At 42.3% G+C, this 18984-nt stretch overlaps 1 protein-coding gene across 1 annotated transcript in view; it reads right to left on the bottom strand.

Moving 5' to 3' along the window:
• Positions 1-3787: 3787 nt before the first annotated feature.
• Positions 3788-18984, bottom strand: part of PTPRG (protein tyrosine phosphatase receptor type G) — a 408755-nt gene continuing 393558 nt past the window's right edge. The window contains exons 19-29 of the mRNA XM_055804321.1: positions 18625-18759; positions 18048-18220; positions 16714-16849; positions 16223-16369; positions 14285-14378; positions 12927-13003; positions 12370-12498; positions 9931-10077; positions 8996-9138; positions 5787-5922; positions 3788-5056 (exon numbers count right to left, since the gene is read on the bottom strand). Of these exons, the coding sequence (XP_055660296.1) occupies positions 4910-5056; positions 5787-5922; positions 8996-9138; positions 9931-10077; positions 12370-12498; positions 12927-13003; positions 14285-14378; positions 16223-16369; positions 16714-16849; positions 18048-18220; positions 18625-18759 (1464 nt within the window). The 3' untranslated portion in view covers positions 3788-4909. The remainder of the gene's footprint in view (positions 5057-5786; positions 5923-8995; positions 9139-9930; positions 10078-12369; positions 12499-12926; positions 13004-14284; positions 14379-16222; positions 16370-16713; positions 16850-18047; positions 18221-18624; positions 18760-18984) is intronic.

The raw sequence follows: 18984 nt of genomic DNA on the forward strand, positions 1-18984 counted from the left end.
TCCAGTGACTGGCTAAGTCTAATTCCTATTGCACACACTGACAATGGAATCAAAAAAAAAATAATCCAACTTTCACAATCACTGCCCCAAATAAATGACATGTGTGGAAATCTTTTTTGGAGTGTGATGATGGTGTCTCACTGCCTCGATACACAGAAGGTATGTATTCACATAGCCACCACAGAACTAGGAAGGAGGTGAAACTAGAAAAAAATTAGCTTTATATGAAAATATAAAATTCTATGATTATATACCATAGATACAAAGTTCCCAGAAGATGCTTATCCAAGCAACAAAATATTTACAGTTTTAATGATTTTGCTATTTTAAAAATGAAGGAAAAGAAAATAGGAGTACACATGAATGCTTCGGTCTTTAGAAACAATGGCTGCTTTCTAGTTTCAAATGTTCTAACAAAACAAAAAAAAGTCACTACCCCAAATGTTGGAGAGTTGTGACATTGTATAAAATCGACTATCTCCTCTTTTGGAGACGTTTATTCTTAAAACTCAAGACATTTTTCTTGAAATTAATTATCCTCTGTAGAAAATGCTTCCCTTTGCAAATAGTTAACAAAACCACTAAAAACAGTTTAACAGCTAAGACAAAGTGGAGGCCAAATCTCTTCATTACAGTTCCTTCTCTCTCTATTTTTGCATTCCTTCTCCTTTGATAAGTAAAGCCAATGTAGTTCACATTGTTAGAATGGCAACAAAGAGAAGAAGAGCAAAGGGGTAACAGTAAGAGTTGAATTACGTCTGTAAAAAAAAAAAAGTAAAAAGAAAAAAGAAGCAAAGCAATGCAGTGGATCAACAAATAGGCATTCTCCCTTCATATAAAAATTCACTGGCACCATTTGAACATAAACTTCAGAACACAAGATCTGATGTCAAAAGACATGAATTTGAGAAAGACTGCTAAATCTTTAAGACAACTACGTTTTAATTTATTTTTTATTTTTAAATTAAGTTGGTTTTGTTTTGCTGAGAATTAGTAGTATGTATCTTTGGTAGAATCAATATCTATATTTTTAGCTTTTAAATAAAATATATCAGCTTAAAAAAAGATTAATAAGAAGGCAGTTGTGCTGTGTCATAAAGATTCTTCTCCTAATGTTCCAATGTATCACTCTGGATTCAAGCAATTCAAGCAGTCAGAAACTGGAAAAACAACTGAAATTTTGCAGATCCTGTAAATGATTCCACTAACCTAGAACAGACCCACAGTATGGAAACAGTCACACACAAGAAGCAGTTTAAGGGTTTCAGATTTTTCTTTTTCCTGTTCCTAAACTAATATTTGGAAACAGACACTGTGAAATACTAAGGACAAATGCTGTTTAAAATGAATGTTTCTTAGACCTTGGTCCTGCAGAAGAGTTGAGGCTTAGCCCGCACACCTGAGCAGTCCCACTGGCTCTCCCAGACCTTCCTAGTGATGCCAAGTTCACGTACAGGAGCGTTTGCAGGATAGGGCATTCATCTGAGACTGTCACCCATTTTAGATATTAAGATGACACAGCAGCTTTCCAAGCATTCCCTCTTGGAAAGCTTGCCTGCTCTTATGGGCTCAAAGCATAGAAGTCTTTTGTGACTTTCACATGGTCTACACATGCAAGACATGGAGAAACAGTATTTTCTAAATGTAGACACAGATATACATGTGTACTTCAGTCCTTTCTCTCCTTATTTCTCAGGGCTGGTGCTGAGGACCACATTTTATAGCGATGGGGTAGACTCAGGCTCTCTTAATTCACAGGCCTGCACATTGTCTGGGAACTTCTGATGCATGAAAGACATCCCGGCCGAATGCCACGGGGTGGTTGCAGTGCGGGGGGTGGTGTGGCAAAAGTTGTGATGCACAGAGTGGGGCTTTGGCCAGACACTCCTGAGAGCATCTCGGCACAGCAGTATGAGTGCACACCCCTGAACATGCACTCGCTCCTTCTGCCAGTGTCGCTCAGCCCCAGGGAAAGGGTGCCAACCCCTGTGAGAGCAGAACCGCAGCTGCTTACAGTGGGATAGACCTGGCTCTTCCATGCTTTTAATCCTGACCTTCACAAGCAATTCCTAGCTTCATCCACTTCCAGCCTAATGCATCACTACCATCTTTCGGCTATCTGACTGTCAACACAGCGCTTAACACACAGCTTGACCCCCCCCTTAAGAAAAAAATCCATGGAGAACTCAAAGAACATCAGTGTAAATTCTTTCCCCATGGATTAGACCCCAAGCAGGTATCTCAGGTGTGGGAAAATGCCAATGCAAACGCATGGATTTCCAAAGCACCTGCCGAAGTTCAAACCCCACAGCCTTCTTTCATTGATTTTTAAAACTTGTGAGAAGGTAAGGGATTAAACCAAGGATATTCAGGCAGTGTGTCATGAACCACAGTTATCTTCCATCACGCCAGTGAAATGAAAAGTAATCAGCTGAAAGTACTGAACAAATGCAGCCCTCTTGATGCCTGCAGTAATCTTTGTGTCACTTAGCTCTTGTCAGGGCTTGGATTCTTAACTTCTCCCTACACCTCCCCAGGAACTTAAATTACTTCAGCCTGAACTGATCCAACTCATCAGAGTCCCTCCGTGCTACCAGCTGGGATTGCCTGGGGCCAGGATCACTACTGGGGGTGCAAGGGGGGGCTCCCCGGCCTCTAACGCTGATGCACACTGGCCAGCAGAACACTCAGCAGAGCCTTCCAGCCCCTGCAGGCAGCACTACTTGAAAACTTACTTAATTCTCGTTACTGGGGTGTAGGACTGGAGAGCCAGCCTTACCTCCTCCCAGACGTTAACTGACTCCCTCCTCAGTACCAGGTTGTCCCAGTGCAACGGGGATCCAAACTAACAAGCAATCTTTTGAAACATTTTGCACATTTTTTTATTTGGGCAAGCTGTTGCTGGACACGGGATTTCCTTACTGAAACCATGGATATATTATACTGTTCAGCATTAGCAGTTATTTGGATAACTTGTATGGAGGGATTCAACAAACTGAGAAGTAAAAAGTGACTGTGTAAAAGGTTGCTGATGAATTCTTGAATACTTTGGTGTTGAATTAATCAAGTGTATCATACTAGGAAGTCTTTCCCTTATTAAAAATAAAAGGCCAGATGTTAGCACATACCAGTTTGCATAGCTCCTCTGCTCCCAGCGAGACCATATCAGTTTGTACCTCATGAGGTTCTCAACTAAAATACCTACTCTCAATATAATTTTAAGCAGTTCGCTTTCAGCTTCCTTGCAAATGAAAACGCACAGAACCTTGCCAAATCTCTGTATTCCCGCAAGACTGGACTGGCAGAAATTAATAGGTTCAAATTGAAATGAAAAAAAAAAAAAATACACTGCAACATTTTGACAAGTCCTGAAAACTTACAATGCATGCTTTGTGCAGTTGAAATTTAGAAGAAACTAATGCCATATATAAGGGATAGTGCCTTTAACTGTATACCAGACGTCAGGATGGTTGAAATGATGTATTTCCTTCTCAAGGCAGATGCAATAACCCCTCCCTACTCAGCCAAGCTATGAAGGACATGATTAGCTTTAATTTTCAGGAGAATTAAGTATGTACTTCTTTTGTTAAATAGGGATGGACCTTCTTGAACTGCAACCAAATACAAAGGAAAAGGGAGCCAGTGAGGATGTATACTTAAATGCTCCAAAGAATAATTCAGTTATTTCTATAATCTGGAGGAAAACATTTTATTGGTGCGGGAGGGAAAACACAATAAGCTAGGTTTGTGCTAAAGAATTAGTCTGGCAAAAAAAAGAGGGAGAGTGTAACTTTATAGGTAGTTTTTTTATTAGTTTGCTTCACCAGTAAATATGGATCAGTACTTTATGTTTTAGCACTAAAGTATGAAAATTACACACCTGTAAAAATGGCATCTAACAGTTATGGAATTAAGAAACGCCTGTCATCATGTAACATACCATTAGGTGTGAGGTCATATTCAAGAAATAGTAAGGAAATTAATGTGTTTAAAATATTGAATAGCTTAGTAATGTAAAATATTGCTACCTTCAATATATCTGAAAACAGGTCTGACTTTGGGTTGTAGTAGATTTCTCACTGTATTGGTGCTGATGAGAATAAAATCAAAACACTTTCCCATCATATGGCTGGTTAAAAACTAAAATCAACATTTTTCTGAATACATGGGGAAACTTCCAAATTGTAAATTCAAAACCTATCACTGCGTCCCACGCATGAATTGCATCTAATTTATAATCATAGTGTATGTAATTTATATATTCCATGTGAAGCAAGTCTTAGGCATGTCTGTGTAAAAAACAGCAATTTGAAACAATACAGAAATAATTGTTTCAGCTCCACAAGGCTATTACACTTCCACTGTAGCCAATAATCATCTGCTATGTTTTGTCAAGAAAGGATGAACACTGCTCATCCACTCCACTGGAATGCAGAATACCGTTACCAAAACGGTGACGTGATCACTAAAATAATAAATATGGTATGAAGGGGTACAGTATCTGTTGTAGAAAGAATCCATCTGGCCTAGCATTCAAGATTTAAGATTCGAGGGTCACTGTAGTTAGCAAAAGTTCACTGCATTTAAACAAAACAGGAAAAGCATATGTTTGTTGTCATGGAATGTCACATCAGGGCTTGTCTTGTATTAGAATATTATAGGCAGTAACACTGATCATATAGTGCAAACTAGATAAAATTGCGTTTCACTGTGTGAAATAAACAGAGGTGCAAATGCTCAGTAGGATACCATTAAGACATAAAATGGCAAAAAATAAATATCAAAACTTTTATCAGTGTAAAAAAGTAATTGGGTTATTGTATAACCTAGAGTCTGGCAAAAAAGGCCTCAAAAAAGTTCACTCAGTCTTCAGAAGTTCTACAAATTAAGTGCCTTTTCAGGTTTCCGATTAGACAAGAGACTCCATGCTTTCTGCGGGATCAGATTCGTCACTGGCCATCACAGCACCATTTTTGTCCAGTGTCATGGGACCATTTCCATTTTCCTTAGTGCTGACCAAGCTTAGCATTGCCTTATAAAGAAACTGGTACTGTTCCTGGAAAAGAAAGGACAAATTACTTCAATCCTTTTAAGTGTACAGAAACGAGTGGCACTTAAATTTGGCATTTCCAGGAAAGGTCGTGGATGTTCATTACTAGACACACACAGAGCAAGGAAAAAGACTCGGAGAGCAATTGCCTCTGTTAATCTAGTTTAACCTTGCCAACCCAAACCTCTAGTTTTGAGTAAATTATATTATTCCTGATATATTATTAAATACTACAGGAGGGAAGGATGATACCTGAGCCCGGAGCTCAGCCCCAGGTTGTTCCCCCGTACAAGCAGAGCTATGCACGCCGAGGCAAGGGTGCTGCTCTCGCTGCAGAGTGGAGAGCCCCTCTGCTGAAGCCTGATCTCCCTGCAGCTCTACCTGCCCTGCTGCAGCCCTTCAGATCACAACATGCCAGGTTTGAATAGCACAGCTTAACCTTCCAGGGCTGGCAGGGGGGTGATGACAAGCGGAAAGGTCCTTCTCCGCTAGGGCTGCCCATACAGTGGCCCCCTATCTCTATGAGATATAAGCCAAACTGCAAATCAGAGACGTACACGGTGGGACTGAGGTTTATAACAAATGACAACTGTACAAAAAAAAGCCCAAATGCAAATTCTGCTTTGCAGCATGCAGTATGGCTTGATAACGTATGCGATGTGTGGTTTAGTTCATGCTTTTGGTCTCAGATGAAAACCTTGTAAACTATCCATTTATATTCCATTTAAAGACTTACAATGTCTGTAAATACTCCAGGCCGCATAAGATTTATCATCTTTGCCACCTGGAAAACATCAACAGCATTTTCATTCTCCAGCTGCTGGGACAGAGTGGTAAGGGCACATAGCGTTCCCGCTGACACAGCTCCATACCTGAAAAACCACACCAAAATGAGAAGTTACTCAGAAACGTACCTGGGCACCGACACAGAGCCATGAAAATGTTGATAGAGTCTTATTCGATTACTGTAGTTCATCTTTGTATCTATTAAATGCTTGTTTTATAACTGGCTAATTTTTAGTCATTTTAATTTGCAGAAGAAATTGGATGGTACACCCGTCATCTCAGGATATCTGCAGTACTCAACACAAAAAACTCCATCAGCAGGAGAACGTGAGCCATTTAAAAATACCCAGCCTGGAGCCTGTCACACGGAAATCAGTTCTCACATGCCACATGTACTGAAAGCATCTGCATTATAGTTGAGCGTATTTTAAATTCATTAGTGTGAGCTCAAGCAAAACATAAACGATTAGAAAGAAATGAGACTTCGCCTCTTCCTCCACATCTGACAATTACAGAAAACTAACATGGATTTGAGGTGCTCACAAGTAAATGGGGCACATCTCAGCATCTTCCTTAGGTCTGATTTATTGGCAAAAGGCCACATCCCTGAGCTGGGCACCCCAGAGACATTACGGATTCTGAAGAGTTGAGCTGTGCTGTCATTTAATAAGAACGTGAGCAACGGTTATTCATCAGGAGCGTGACTCAATGTGTCCTTGAGATACTGGTCAGGTGGAAATCTTACTGCTGCTAAAACTGTGGGTATGCTTGAATTGTACATGCAGTGGCGAGGCACGGCGTAATGGAGCCATAGGAACAGGGGCTCCTAAGTGCTTCTGAGGAGCCTCAGCTGTCCTCTGCTCTCCCAGCACTCGGGAGGCTGAAATTCTCTTCTGGCTGTGCTATGGGTCTGCTCTGTGACTTTGAGAAAGTCTGTGTCTAAATGTCGCCACCTGTAAAAGGGGACATCGGTGCTGACTTGCTCTGTAAACCGTCTGGAGAGCTATACAGGAAAACTTAAATAATCGGCAAGTGCTGCAATGCCATCTGGTATCATAAGATTACCACTACGATTTTTTACAACATTCCTGTGGAAATTGAGACATATGCTGACTTAATTTCATATGATTTTTGCAAACTCAATTTGCCTAGAAATGGGAAACAGAAATCAGATAACAATAGATCTGCTATATTTGATGAAGTCTATAGCAGAAGAAGCAGAACCGTATACATGGCTCTGCCTGATCATCTATAGGGATAGCGGACAAAGTGGCCGGTGGATGTGCCTGATGGGACACAGCTAAATGCCCCTGAGGGTCTAACAGCATCATTTTCACTTGGGCTGATAACCTCTGGCTCCCAACAACATGAAGGCTTTTCTCATGGAAAATTATGCAGAAAATCTTTATCTAGTTGCCTACATATGGGCAGTTATATTTAAAAATCTTGACAACTGCCTCAAGTTGGAATTTATGAACTTCTTTGAAATATCGTTATCAAGTTCATCCCACCATGTACTGCCTAAATACCACATACATTTAGTATCTGCAAATTCATATATTTGGAATTAATCTGCAGTTGTAATTATTAGTGGATTACGTGATATAGTTGTTACATGTAGTAAAGGGAAATTTTCATTTTCAGCCACATTTGCTTAGGCTCCAATGAAAAGCAGAATCCACATTATGTATTAGGCATAAAAATAAAATCATTGAATATGACAAATAAACCAAAAAAGCAATTTACAGAAAGAATGACTCAGCACTGTTAGGAGGAATGCAATTTTGTTTTTTTTTTTTTTCTTCTGTCTAGCATGAAATGCCCAAATCAATAATGGTTCTAATTTTGTAAAACATAATCTTAAATACTGCAAGAGTAGCAAAACCTCACTTCAGACTACCCAAAACATGAATATTAAAACTAGCCTGAAATTAATCAGTGCTGGCAAAAGGCAACAGAGCTTACACTGTGCATTAGCAAGGCAGGAGATGGTGGGAGAAAAACTACTTGCTGCAGCCCAAGGCACCATTTGCAGGAGTCAGCTGGGAAAAACCTGTTGCAGCAGCAACACGCGGGTGCGAGGTGGAAGCTCACTCAGCAGCGTGAAGACTGATCTGACTGCTGACATACTAGAGCATGGTAACAACATTTTTGCACAGAAGGGGAAGATTCCCAAGATTTTCCCACCAATTCTGTTTTGTAGCAATGACAAAAGGTCTAACGGGCGGAGCGCAGGGGGGCTGCAGGTATAGAAGTAGTTTTTGCTGGCTCAGTGTTCGCTCTAAGGGCAACTCAAGCAGTGGCAGAAATTGGGCTTGCTTGGGATTTTAATGTTGGAATGATGCCAAGAAGCACTCTGCCCACCAGGAAACAGTCCCTCCAAAGACAGCCTGTCAGACCCGGGCTCCAGCTCCACTACAATGGCATTTTGCAGCTCCATAACGTGTGCAAAGTAATAATATGCAATGCAATATTTAGCGCCCTTTATAACTGGGCATTCAAACACAGCTGGCCAGTCAATGCTCACCACTGCACTACAGCAGAGACAAGTGCTGGGACACGCTGGCCCTCTGCTAGGGGCTCCCTCCCTCCCTCCCGGTGCCATATGGGCCCCTTGAGTGTTTTTGGGGAAGCAGATGGAGGAAAAATAAATCTTCTCTCAGAAAACCTGGGCCCTTTATCACAAGATACTTCTGCTGATCATCCTGAGACACAGCTGAACTGAGCTTGTTCTGTTTTACCTGGCACATTAAACCCCAGCTGTTAGACAGGAGCTCAGGCTGTTTTGAAACTGGTTCCATAAGCCCATATTGGGCTGCTTAGAGCCCTGTCTAAACCAGGGCTCTGCTGAGTTCCAAAACAGGTTGTAGGATTTGTTTGGGATACTTCTGGGTGCAGAAGAATCCAAAACGCTTACAAAGCAAACAGCCTCACTTTCTGAGTCCATCTAAGATTATGACCAACATAAAATCTACACTAAGCAAAATGTGCTTGTCCTCAGATGCCAACTGAAAACTCATCCCTGGAAGATTAAACAGTCTGATCCTGTTCCCTAGACAACTAAACCCCATCTACTCCATGCAAGAATGGACAACATTCCTAACAAGCGTGCTGTAACTGAGTAACCTGCACATAAATGGGAGAAAAGAGACGACATACTCATCATGAACTATGGTGGGGCCATCCCTTGTTAAGGCCTCTTCCTTGATTACATTGATAAGTTCAAAGGTACTGCTTATGGGAGCATCTGGGTTTGGCCATTTAGGACACTGAAAGTGGCGTACTTCCAGAACGTAGTCATCCTGCAATGAAACACCAGCCTGGGCATTAGCTATTTAGTTTCACATTCATCCACTCCAGGTAGAAAGAGGGAAGATCCTCACTACAATCTGAAGAGATACCATCTTCTTTTATACAGAAAGAAGAAGACACACAGCTCTGGCATCTCTGTAACAGTGAACACCCCAAAATAATGTAACTTTAACAAAATGTTTGATTGATAAAAGATTTTGCATTTGAGTTCAGGGCTTATATCCACATAAACCTCTCAGAGCCCTTATGGCTCAAAGTCAAACAAGAGGAGAGCAACCGAGGAATTTAAACCTAAAAGGACTTGCAAATTAATGTCTTGCAGCAAAATCCAGCTGCAATCTGGATAGATAACTAGAGGCAGGTTTATAGTTCAGAAGAGGTGTACTTACATAAAACCCCTTAATTAAGACCCCCAAACAATGAAACTATAAGTGGTGAATTTTATAAGCAGAAATAGGACAATAAACCTTCGTGTACTTTACAAAGAATAATTGAATCTACTTTTGTGATTTCAAAATGAAAAATCAATGTTATCACTTTAAAATAAGACAATTAATACTACAGTCTCAATAGCTAAAGGAATCTACCTGGAAGCAGAAGATGTGAGAGAGAGAGGGGCCAACGAGAATACCTTTCCCCCGTGAGCAACATGCACGCACATGCATTTACAAGTAAAACCTTTTCAGAACTGTTTCTGAACTCTGAATTCTTCTTCCATATTTGAATTACGTCAATAACATTTTGATGAAAAGCCAAGACCCACATTTGGAGGTTTATTTTACCTGGGTAGCTTCAAGGATAAAGTCATGGATGATAATTTGCTCTTCGTTAGAGAGGCACAGTCTGTCTTTGCTGATAAGGGTCACAGTAAAGGCCTCACAGTTCATGGATTCCTCGCGACTTGGCCAGTACACAAACTCATCTTCTGCCTGGAGGAATGAAACAACACACTACTGCAGCCTTTCAGATACCTTCTGTGTGGCTGAAAAATCCAGTGGATCAAAAAACTGGTTTGATAAATAGAGACGGTTGAGAGCTGACCTTTACAAACCATTTCTGTCTAAACCAAATTTACTGTTACAGTAGGCAGTAACCCTGCCAGATCCTTCCTTTGTGTGTCCAAACAGGTAACGTCTGCTTTTTAATTGGTTTCATAGGGAAATAGTTATCTTCGCTCAGTCATACTTAACCTTTATATTGCATCCCAGGCTTTATTACCTCCTGCTGACACAGTTTTGTGTGAAATTCAGATATCTGTTTAGAAAAAAACTAATTGACCTTTAAAAATTAATTGCTTATTATTTTTAATTTGTGTTTATTGTAGTCTAATCCAAAAATTCAAGGTCTGTGATTCAGATCTAGGTAGAAGATTGATGGAAACTTATGTAGGGCTAGAATTTTAAGAGCGAGGTGGGGAGTAAGGAGGAAGGAAAAAACCCAAATATTCTTAGCCTTGAAAAAAACCACTGTCTTAACTTAATGCAAGTTCTCCAGCAAAACTCCTCTACTGAAGGGATGCTGCAAAACCTCAGTGAGACTGTGAATGATGGAAGAGGCTCAGTGCTGGAGTAGCCTAACTGCCAAGATGTAGATAACATACTGTCAAAGCTATTCTTTAAAAAAGAACTGCAAATTCCTAATTTATTGCAGAGAAGGGAAATTAGGCTCACCACATACATGCAATGCCTGTTTCTCCTCCTGCCTTCAGGGGTCTAATGTCCCTGCAGCGTAAGCACAGAAGCTACTCTGGCAGCACGTACAGCACTGCAACGCCTGCGTCTCTGAGCAACCCATGTTTTACTCATGAGAGAACATGAACTACAAACCCACTTCATCCTGCTGCCGTCATGAGCCTGTCTTTAAACCCAAGTTTGTTTCTGTGGGCCTGGAGCCTTGATGCGCATGATATGCAAGATACCGTTGAAATTTGGGCCTTAAATGTTTATTGTGGAAATGGGACGTTGTCCCAAGTCCTTCAGAGTGCCTTGATGATTCTGCCCTTAGCTGATGATAAGCAGAGGCACCAGCAAGCAGTGCAGTATCGCTGAACGCCAGGGAAGTGACCTGTCCTGCCACATGGCAGGTCCTCAGGCAGCAGGTAGCTTGCACCATTGTCTCGTCCTTTGGCATTATACACATTCAGCACCTTGACGCTGCCTCAGCCCCGTGTCACCCCTCCTGGCCAGCCAACACAACCCACACTGAACACTGAGCCAACGCACGGATGCAGCTGCCCAGCTGGCCAACCTCTGCCCTGGGAATGGGGAAGGCGAAAGCACGGACCAGGCGTCCTTGCAAGGGATGCGGCCGAGTCCAGCGTTTCCTCCTTTACCCTTTAATCGCTATTGTTCTGCAGAGCTATTTCATGTACTTGTAAAGACAAGATCAGCCTCTTCATTTCCACCTGACACACTTTCATTTCATTAGTGCTTTCTGATTCGATCGGATTTTTCAGAACACTCTTTGCCTTGCAGGGCCTTCAATCCCTTTCATCACACCACACACAGGAAGCATATTGACTGCTGCCTCTTTAGTAGCCCCTTAAGACTGCTGTTTTCTTGCTGTAATGAAGGTGGTTTCTCTTCCATTCTCAGCTACAATCGTCTGTTCACCTCAGTGATGTGTGTACGAAAGAACGAACCATTTAGTTCTTAATCCTTTTCAACGCGCTGTCTTGAGACATGCTAGTAAATCTGAAAGTAGCGATTACCACTTCACCCGGGTCTCCTTATTCTCCCTCTCTCTGTCCCATTATTTCCACCTAAATTAACATAGATATTTGTTTTTTACTTTTATCAAAAATAGCATTTGTAACCTTGCACAGCTGTAGTCTTGCATAGCCTGAGTCTTAAGTCCCCAGGCAAAAAAGGAACTATCCTACTGTCTCTTCTTTTATTTCTGCTCCTCTCAAAGTCCTCACCCATGGCCCTGGCCACTGAGTAACCTCAGCGCCTTGCACCCCGCCAGCCAGGCAGCCCTCAGAGGCCTCAGCTCAGGGTGTCTTTCCCAGGGGGAAGTGCAGAAGGGGAGAGCAAAAAACCATGCCCCACATTTCAGAACTTTTTGTAACAAGCTTATGGCAAGGTTTGAGAAGGTGGCCCAAAAATTGGCTTTGCTTTTAACCAGAAAATACCCACAGCATGCAGTGGAGTGACCCTGCGCTGGTGCCCAGCTGGGTAAGCGACTGTGGGACTGCACAGGGAGATACACGTTGAACTCACCAGGCTCTGGTTGTCCGGCAGCATGACAATGATCTGTGCATTGTGATCCCAGATCATTCGCCAGAAATCTTTAGTCGTATGTGGCAGTGGATGTTGGGTTATGATGAACTCATTACTCCTGTAGTAGCCCTTTTGCAGCAAAATAAACCACACAGTTACTTACTGCCTTCAATACTTTTAAAGCATTGATTTAATCTTTGGGGACACATAACGACCCTACTTCATTTTATTCCACAATATTTTCACACAGACTATAATTTTATAACTCCATTTCCATTCTGCAGAGTCCCTGTTGTTTTCATTTACTCTAAACCCCAGTATTTATTGGACTGTATCTCATGGAAATACACATTCCATCTAAATGCATCTTGTATTTAATTTTTTTAGGCAACAATCTTTAATAAAACACAGTTAATAGCTTTACATTATGGGGAAGGTGTTAAAATATCATCTGTTAATACACAGCCATTACGTACAGAATTAAGACAATTATAGGCATCTGGTATTTAGCACCTTAGAATTGATTTTACTTTGTAATTAGGTGTTGGCTTCCTCACCATGATATAAGAGGCATTAATGTAATCTGTTCCCTTCATTCCAGGCAGTGGTGCCAAGCCCACTCTAGCACGCTCAGCTATAAGATTAAAAAAAAAAAGAGAGGGTGGGGGGGAAAAAGATCAAAGTCTGGTCATGGCACAGTGCAGAAAGTAAGAATTTCTCAGACGTTAACAAACCAAACAGTGTGCAGTTCCCATCTCCCGCAGGAGAAGGCCAGCACTTTAACTGCGTTAAAGCATTGCCTGCTAACACAGGATATAAAAGAGAATGTTGCACAATATTCCCACAAGGACAAAGTAATTTCAGGAATCAAATTTTACTATAGCAAAGATTTTCACAGCAGGCTGAATTACCAAATAACAGTAGATGCAGTGATAACAGGGGATTTCAGGTAATTCTTGACTGTAGTGTTCCATTTGTCTCCAGCAGCACACAAACCCAGCTGATTTATTTTGTTTTCCCTACCACTCCATAGCACTAACATCACTCACTCCTCCCAGCTGGAGGGTGAGAGAACCTCCAGAGACAAACCCCTTCCCTAACGGGTAACCACCCACAAGCATGTGTGTGTGTTCTTCAGCAGATCTGCACTTCTCTGTCTTTGAGGGCTGGGCTCAACAACATCCTCAACACAACTGCCAAGCCGCAAGCGCCCACCTGAAATTACTGCAGCTACGTGACACGAAGTGCAAATTCATAGAGAATATTTCTGCCCCGTTCACGTCTCTTTCTAAGATATATCCTGATGACATCCCTTTTTATTACCAAACTTCACGATGGGCCACGTCCCTGTGCCATGATTACTTTGGGCTAGCTTGGCTATCACCGGTCCTGTATGTCCTGTACTCTGGCTAACGTGACGGGAAAGATGCGCCCGCGATTGGTCTGTTGCAAATTTACACTGCTTGGCAGCCTTGCACTGATCCTGTATTAACGACTCTGAAACTGTGTCCTTGGGCACTACATACCCTCAAATCTGGGGAAGGCTCACACATGGAAACGTGAGTGTCTAACCGAATTACAAACTTGTGCCAATCCCACCAGGAGATCTCACCTGAGCTGGGAGTGGTATCAAAGTAATTCTCTCAGTATTCCATAGATTTGTCCCCTACCTAATTATTCAAATACTTAAGCACTTCAAATTAACATTTCACTTGAACAGTATATCTGGCTGACACTGTAACTATTTTCTTTTGTTCAGTTTCATCAGGGTAATTCTGAAAGACAAGACAGCTTGGTCTGAACAAAAGATTACATTTCTCCTTCCTAGTGGCTATGCCTTTTCATGCATAACCCCTGGACAATTAAGTACAAAAAGTTATGCTAGGCAGTAATCAAACCGAAGATGTGATCTTACATGGCACAACTGATGAGTTCCTGTTCTTCTCTTTGTTGCAGTCTTTCTGAGCACTGAAGCATTCCACGTATTTTGCATTACACTGTGTAACCAGCTGAAAGAGAATAAAGCAGTAAGTCAGTCCTCACTGCGCTCTAAATGAAAAGAGGAGGTTTCTTTGCCAACTCCTGCAAAGATGCATCAGTAGAAGAATAAACTGCATTGTTAAACTTGTTTAAGTACTCAAGGTGCCAATGGAAATCATCCTTTTCATACAACATGTTTAATGGATAAAAAGATCTCTGCAGCTCTCATCTTCGAAACATCCTGAAAATGAAGTTCCATTAAAATGTATTTTCACAGAACACAACGTTTAGTTATCTCTGAGAGTATATTTCAAAGGCTTGCAGATATGTTCAGTCAGAAGCAGGTCTCAAGGAAAAAAAGCTAGAAAAACAGAACAACAAAAACTTTTTTTTACATTTTCTTCTAAAATAGAAGCCAGAACGTTCCTGCAGAATGTCTTTTTCTGCCAGGCCTCTGTGGAACCCACCACGCCAGCATCTGAGATACGAGGCCATGGGTTACATTCTCTGGTTTGCCAAGTTCATTCTGGGCTACTTAGAGGCACAAAGAAAAGTCAGGGAGGCAGGTTTGTATTTGAATATTCCCCCAGTATATGGGGAAACAGAGCAGAGAGAGTGAAGGTGGGTTTTTCATCTCCTGCACTAGCAACTCATTACTCAGCCTAATTTTATTCTAAGATGGTTGAACATAAACTACTGTACCAGGGCATGAGCACAAGTTATTTTCTGCCAGCTCTGTGGTAGCAGCAGAAATGAGAGAAAGATTTAATAATTGCTGCTGGTCACGTCCCAGTATCAAATGCACTCCAAACAAGATAGCACTCAACTCATCTATGTACTGGCGTAAGACCCATTAGAAGTTATGGGGTTTCTAAATACCTGTGCAACGTTGGCAGAGAAAGTAATTTCTAAAATGGCACTTAAGGTTTTGAAATTTTGCCACGAGTCATCAGAAAACATCTTTATTCATATAATTTAGTACGTTTGTAAAAGTGCAACACTTTTTTGGGGGGATAAGAAATCTTTTTCTCCTGCTGCATTTTGTGTGTGTGTGCATGCGCTTGCACTTGCTTCTTTAATTTAGTAATTAAGCATCTGGAATGTCTTGACTGATGGAGAAGTACTGAGTTTTCTACAAGTGAATTCAGAGAAAAGCCTGTTCATTTTTTGAATAGCTTGGCACCTGGTATAATTTAACAGTTTCTGTTCCTAGAGTAGTTATTAACTGAGTGAGTTTAGCTGTGAAAACAGATGTCACATATAATCTTCTTAAGATACATAGTCTCACAAAATATTTTTAAATGCATTCAAATAAAATGCAATCAGAAATCTTAGGTTTCAAATAGGAGATATGGGGAAAAAGAAGTTACTTTGGCCAGGATACAAACAGCTGTGATGTAGCAGACAAAAGCAGTAAGCAGAGTTATTAGCGATGAGAAAGGCATATCGTGTTTCCTGGTCTCAAAATATTTTTCATTCTTTTTCTACAGTGCTGAAATCATAGGTGGTGCTAAGAACCTCATTTCATGTCTTTCTCCATATATATGTATGAGAGCCACAGTTTGGAGGAAGACTTCCAAGCCAAGCTAGCCACAGACTCGGGAACATCCAAGCCCCCTTGGGAGGAACAGGGAGACGAGCAGTACACTCCAAAGCAGTGCCCGTGCCCCTCTTCTCTCCTCTGACTTCAAGAGTGTTAGCACTCCCAGCAGTGTGGCGAAGGCTGTTGAGGAGCGAACTTCTCAAGATGCTGTGCTGTGCTAATGAAGTGTTCTGGTTTGGTTCCTTATCTATGATAACTGACAGTGAAGATAGCCCTTACAGAAGAGAGTAGGGAAATTAAGTCCCTCTGGGTAGCAGTGATAAGCCTTACCTTGAACTGTTTTTCTAGTCGAGTCTTCCCTCCTATGCCAGGTATGAGGATGCTGTTAACGTAACTATGCAGCTGGTTTGCAGATACTTCAGTCTCCTTCCCAAGGATGGCTTCCAACAAGGCATCATGAATAAAAATGTACTGCTCCTAGAAAAACAACAGGATGTCAGGTAGGTGCTTGGAATAAACTAAAGAGCTGGCATTAACTGAGGGGTAGATCACACTAAAGGAAAGGGTGTGCAGAACAAGCTACCCATGCAAGTAGTGCCAGGCCCAGAACAAAAATTTACAAGCGTAGCACGTACAACTCTGATTAAGTCAAAAGCAAAATCTGAAGTTTCTGGTCTAGAAAAAAAAGAGATGTTCCAGTGCAAAAAAATGCCAGTGATATATTAATTTTTTACAGGGATGTAACAGAAAAATCTATTTTCTTTCTGATTACAACATAAAAATGAACATGGCTTTAACTTTGACCCCACTACAATTTTTACCTCTGTCTGGACGAGGTAGTTGCGCTGTGTCCTGATATGTTTCAGGAAACCCAGGACATTAACTGTGCTTTTGTCTTTTATCTGTTGCAGCATACTGTCTATCACAATGTAGGTACCAGTTCTGCCAACACCAGCACTATAGAACACATAAGAGAAAACCGTGTAACACAGTAAAATGAAACTACGGATGAAAGTAAATGCTCACAACAGCAGAACAGAACTAAGCAAATAAATATTCCTGTTCATAGACTTTCATTCCCCTGCTAGCCCCAAACCATGAAAATTTCTCTGCAAAACATTTTGGTTTTCTGGGAATTTTACCAGGTATATATTCCCTCCCTTCTGTGGGTATCTGTGCTGCTAGGCGCGGATGAACAAAACGCAAGCCACCATACTGGTGGCACCAAAACTGGCTGGCCCCACAGGCCAGGGCAGTGAGGATGGGGCTGCCGTGGTCCTGGATTTCACGTTCTGGCTGTTCACATGGTCTGACACTTGGCTCCTGCCTCCACTGCTGTTATTACTGGTGCTGGCTAGAAGAAGCCATATAGAGATCCACCCTATGCCAAACTGGCACTGCCCTGGACCATCAAGGCTGCTCCAGGCTGTGGGGCTGCCCTGGTTGGCTTCAGCCTTGAGGTAAGGCTTAGGCTTCACAGGGGAGCTGTAATCCTGCTCTGGAAATGCAAGTGGTACGGGCACTATGGGCAGGAGTGAGGGGTCTAATCCTGTGGAGGCAGGACTCCTTACAGTGGAGGAGGGCAGTCCTGGGCCCAACAGAGGGCAGAGAGAGGAACTCTTCAGAGCTTCTCAGTTTCTGCTCAGGAAGAAGCTCTAACCCTCATCATCCCTCCTCTTTGCTACAGTACTGTACAGCCCCTTCACACAGTGATGAAGGCCACATCTCTTAACTTATCTAAGGGAAATCCTCGGTCAGTCGCAAGCGCTGGTCAATGTGAGCATGGGTCAGTGGCAATCGCATGCCCAGGCGTCCGTGCATCCACACGGCTGGTTGCCAGCAGAGGTGATCCTGCCCTGCCCACACGCGGAATGGGCAGGCTACAAACAAGCTTCGAGCAGGGACCTTCACAACCACACCAGTGCGATGCTCAGCAGCTCAGTATCGCAACGCAGAATTTTCTAATGCAACTGGGAAGCTTTTGCATCGGAGCTGTCATAAGATGTAGGCAAAGCAAGCTCAGGTCTATCTGCGCTCCACGGGGCTGGCACACTCCTGTATGAATAACTTACAGGGTCTGTCTTAGCTGGCATGTAAGAGCACACGCTGTGCACGAGGTATGCTTGGCACGAAGCAGTTATGGCACCCATCGTACCTGCAGTGCACCACCACTGGTCCCATGTCCGGGGTTCTGGCTGCGGAGGATCTCCTCACGAAGGTTAACACAGGCAGGGCGTACTCCGGCACACCCATGTCAGGCCACTGAGTGTAGTGATACTGAATAACTGTTCTCTCATTCTGCCGCCCTTTGGGGTTTCCTTTCTGACCCTGCGTGCAAAATGTTTGCAGAAAGAAGTGAAAGATTATGGAAGAGAAGCAGAAAAAGGCACTTGATCCTACTGGCTTGTTCAGCTGAGAAAGTGCTGGACTCTAACAGAGGAAACCTTCTGCAGCTCTGCCTCCTGCTAGGTGGAGACAGAGTTCAAGGAAAAATACTGTGGGAACAGATAATAACAATAACAACTGTGACACCAAAGCAGCGGTGAACTTAAGAAAAAGAAATACAGGCTAAACCTTTCACTGGATTCCTTGTAATCCTGGCTTTGCTTACTTATGGCCCATCCACCTGCTATTCAAGCTGCCTATGCAAACACTGAGTTTCGCGGCTGTGGGCCTTGCATCCTACGCAAGCCAGAAGGCACCTGGATGAGAACGGTGAAGGCTTTACTCACCTTTTTCATCTTTGTGTTCCTGACTGTGAAGCGGCGCACAGTGTAGCAGGCGTGAATGTTTGTGCTCTTCAGTGTGACGATTATGTTGCCATACTCCTCGCTGTTCTCCGACGGCCAGTACTGATCGCATTTTCTCTAAACAAAGACATAGTTGGGTGGATTGGCAAAGAGTCTGAGCTGCTTCTTTATATTTGTGTCAAGAGCTTTTTGACATATGACAGTAAAATCATAGCTATGTATCCCTCTTTGTGTTAGTTATATATTATACATCAGTATGTATCGTCTCAAACCATTTAAAAACAAATTCTGCCCATGTGATTCAGGGAGGTGGAAGGAGCAACTACTAATAAACTGGAAAAT

The sequence above is a fragment of the Falco peregrinus genome, chromosome 5, assembly GCF_023634155.1.
Source record: "Falco peregrinus isolate bFalPer1 chromosome 5, bFalPer1.pri, whole genome shotgun sequence".
NCBI classification, from domain to species: Eukaryota; Metazoa; Chordata; class Aves; order Falconiformes; family Falconidae; genus Falco; species Falco peregrinus.